Source organism: Toxorhynchites rutilus, chromosome 2 (genome assembly GCF_029784135.1).
Source record: "Toxorhynchites rutilus septentrionalis strain SRP chromosome 2, ASM2978413v1, whole genome shotgun sequence".
NCBI classification, from domain to species: domain Eukaryota; kingdom Metazoa; phylum Arthropoda; class Insecta; order Diptera; family Culicidae; genus Toxorhynchites; species Toxorhynchites rutilus.
In genome coordinates, this window is record NC_073745.1 from 144,986,613 (window position 1) to 144,988,728 (window position 2,116).

Here is a 2,116-nt window from a genome sequence, read left to right on the forward strand (position 1 = left end):
AAAAGCTACTTTCAGAACCGAGTCCTCGTCCAGAAAACCGAGATGGTGCTTATCAGCAACTTCAAGCAAACTGGAACAAGCCAAAAATACCACTATTTCGTACAAACGAGAACAGAAGTAACTGGGTTTTATCAACGATGATCGACTCCACTTCAAGAGCCACGTAAAATACTCATGTGAGAATGGCCGCAACAGAGATGCCTACAATTATGCTACACAACGCAGGATCATGTATTAGCAAGAGGCGCCTTATTGCTAGCGTATCCACGTCGATACTTCGCTACTCTGATCCGACCAGGGCGGCAACGCTCGAAGTAAAACGAAATCAGACACTACTGAACAGAACATTCAGAGTGATGGAAAACACGAATGCAAATTTGGCAAACTGATACGATTTTTTTGCACATCAAGAACCCAGCGCATGAACTGATAATTCACGATGTTCACGCGAGTTTCCGGAACGTTTCGTGCATAAAAACTCGTTGGATACATTAATATTCTTAATATTAAATATTCTAATAAGTAAAAAGATGAACGATTTACGTTCTCAAATCAGTAATTAAACAAAGAAAATTATCTGAGCTGTTTACTGGAGTAAATCTAATAAAATTCAACAAATGATCGTATTTTCACGCAAATCAATGAGTTACAGTATCACAGAATTTAGGCAACATTTCTCTCTCAGAAAGTTGATCATAGATTATCTCTCAAATATCTTGCTACTTTTCACTCTAAAATGATATGTTCATGAAGCTCAATTCTAAATATTGGTAATTCGGACAACACAAGATTAAAGATTGCAAGATTAAAAATACAATTCGCCCTCATATAACAGACAGTAAAAATCTAATGAGTTACATTTTTGAAAATAACGTTTTTAACTTGGACTCAGTTATTGATGTAATTTGTTTTGACGTATATTTTCGTTGATATCGTCGAGACACTCAGCCAGTGGTGAAGCGCTCTGCACCAAAAAATCACTCATATCCGGAATGTACTCATTTTGTTTGATGAAAATAACCTGCGACAAGGTCTGAAAAACAATGGCATTTATTATTGATTTAATATAAACGACTAAAACTCTTACTGCCGACAAATTCCTTAGCTTGCTGACCAACTCATCGCTCATCAGATTCTTAGTTTTACCGTCATCATTTCGTTCACTGTCTACATACTTCCCAAGGTCTTGTATCATGGCATCTATGTCGTTAATGCGATCGCAAATTTTTGAACTTTCCCTGCTATGAATTCGCTCAATCCGTTGGAAATCCATCGGCTCGATAATACGATTTTCGATCTGTCCCAATGCTTCGGCTGACTGTTTCAGGGACTTCACCAGAAATTCCACGTCTATACTTTTGATTGGCTGCTGCTTACCGCTGTCGCTGAGATCGGTTAGCGACCCGGACTGACTGTTAGCCAGATTGGTTTCATTCAAAATTCGAGACTGCTGCAACGGAATCGGCTTCTTCTGCGATAGGTTGCGATTGTGACGAGATCCGCCGGTGGGACGGTGACGAATTCTGTTGAAAATATGGTCAACATCTTCCACTGAAAGCCGATCGGCGTGATCTATCGATTGAAGGTCCGAGCTGGGAGTCCATTCTTGCTGAGACAGTTTGAGCAGTCTGTCTGGCAGGTCCAAGTTGTCCAGTAGTTTAGACTCTAGTCTGCCAGATGCGAGGATGCGATTGATATGATCCAGATTTGCGATTATGTTCGCCGACAGACGATTGAGGTCCTCTTCCATTGCGTTTTTTGACTAATTAAATGACGAAAATGATCAATCTCATGCAACGGTTTATGTTTGGGCGGTAGGAATATAAATATTTTAAAACCCACTGGAAAACATATGCGGATATATGCAATGGCAAATGCAAGGCGCGTAGAAGTATATCCTAAGGTGGGCCAACTTGCTAAAACCATTCTTCAGCCATCTTGGAAGTCTACTGTGTTTTGTTTGTAAACAAAACACAATACGCTAGTGCCGAAGCTCGTTCCTGATCAGTCTGTCTCTTTCACGCTTCAAGCAAATAATTCCCCTTCTGCTTTCTTCCGTACTGTTTTCATATACCGCTCCCCTAACCAACTTAGTGACGAAACGGCCTCACCTAGT

At 40.4% G+C, this 2,116-nt stretch overlaps 1 protein-coding gene across 1 annotated transcript; it reads right to left on the bottom strand.

Annotated features, from left to right (window-relative positions):
• Nucleotides 1-805: 805 nt before the first annotated feature.
• On the bottom strand, nt 806-1,825 carry LOC129769178 (uncharacterized). Its single transcript, XM_055771266.1, has 2 exons — nt 1,088-1,825; nt 806-1,033 (listed from the first exon to the last, which is right to left on the bottom strand). The coding sequence occupies exons 1-2, from the start codon at nt 1,748-1,750 to the stop codon at nt 893-895; spliced, it is 804 nt and encodes a 267-aa protein (XP_055627241.1). The 5' UTR covers nt 1,751-1,825; the 3' UTR covers nt 806-892.
• Nucleotides 1,826-2,116: the final 291 nt, after the last annotated feature.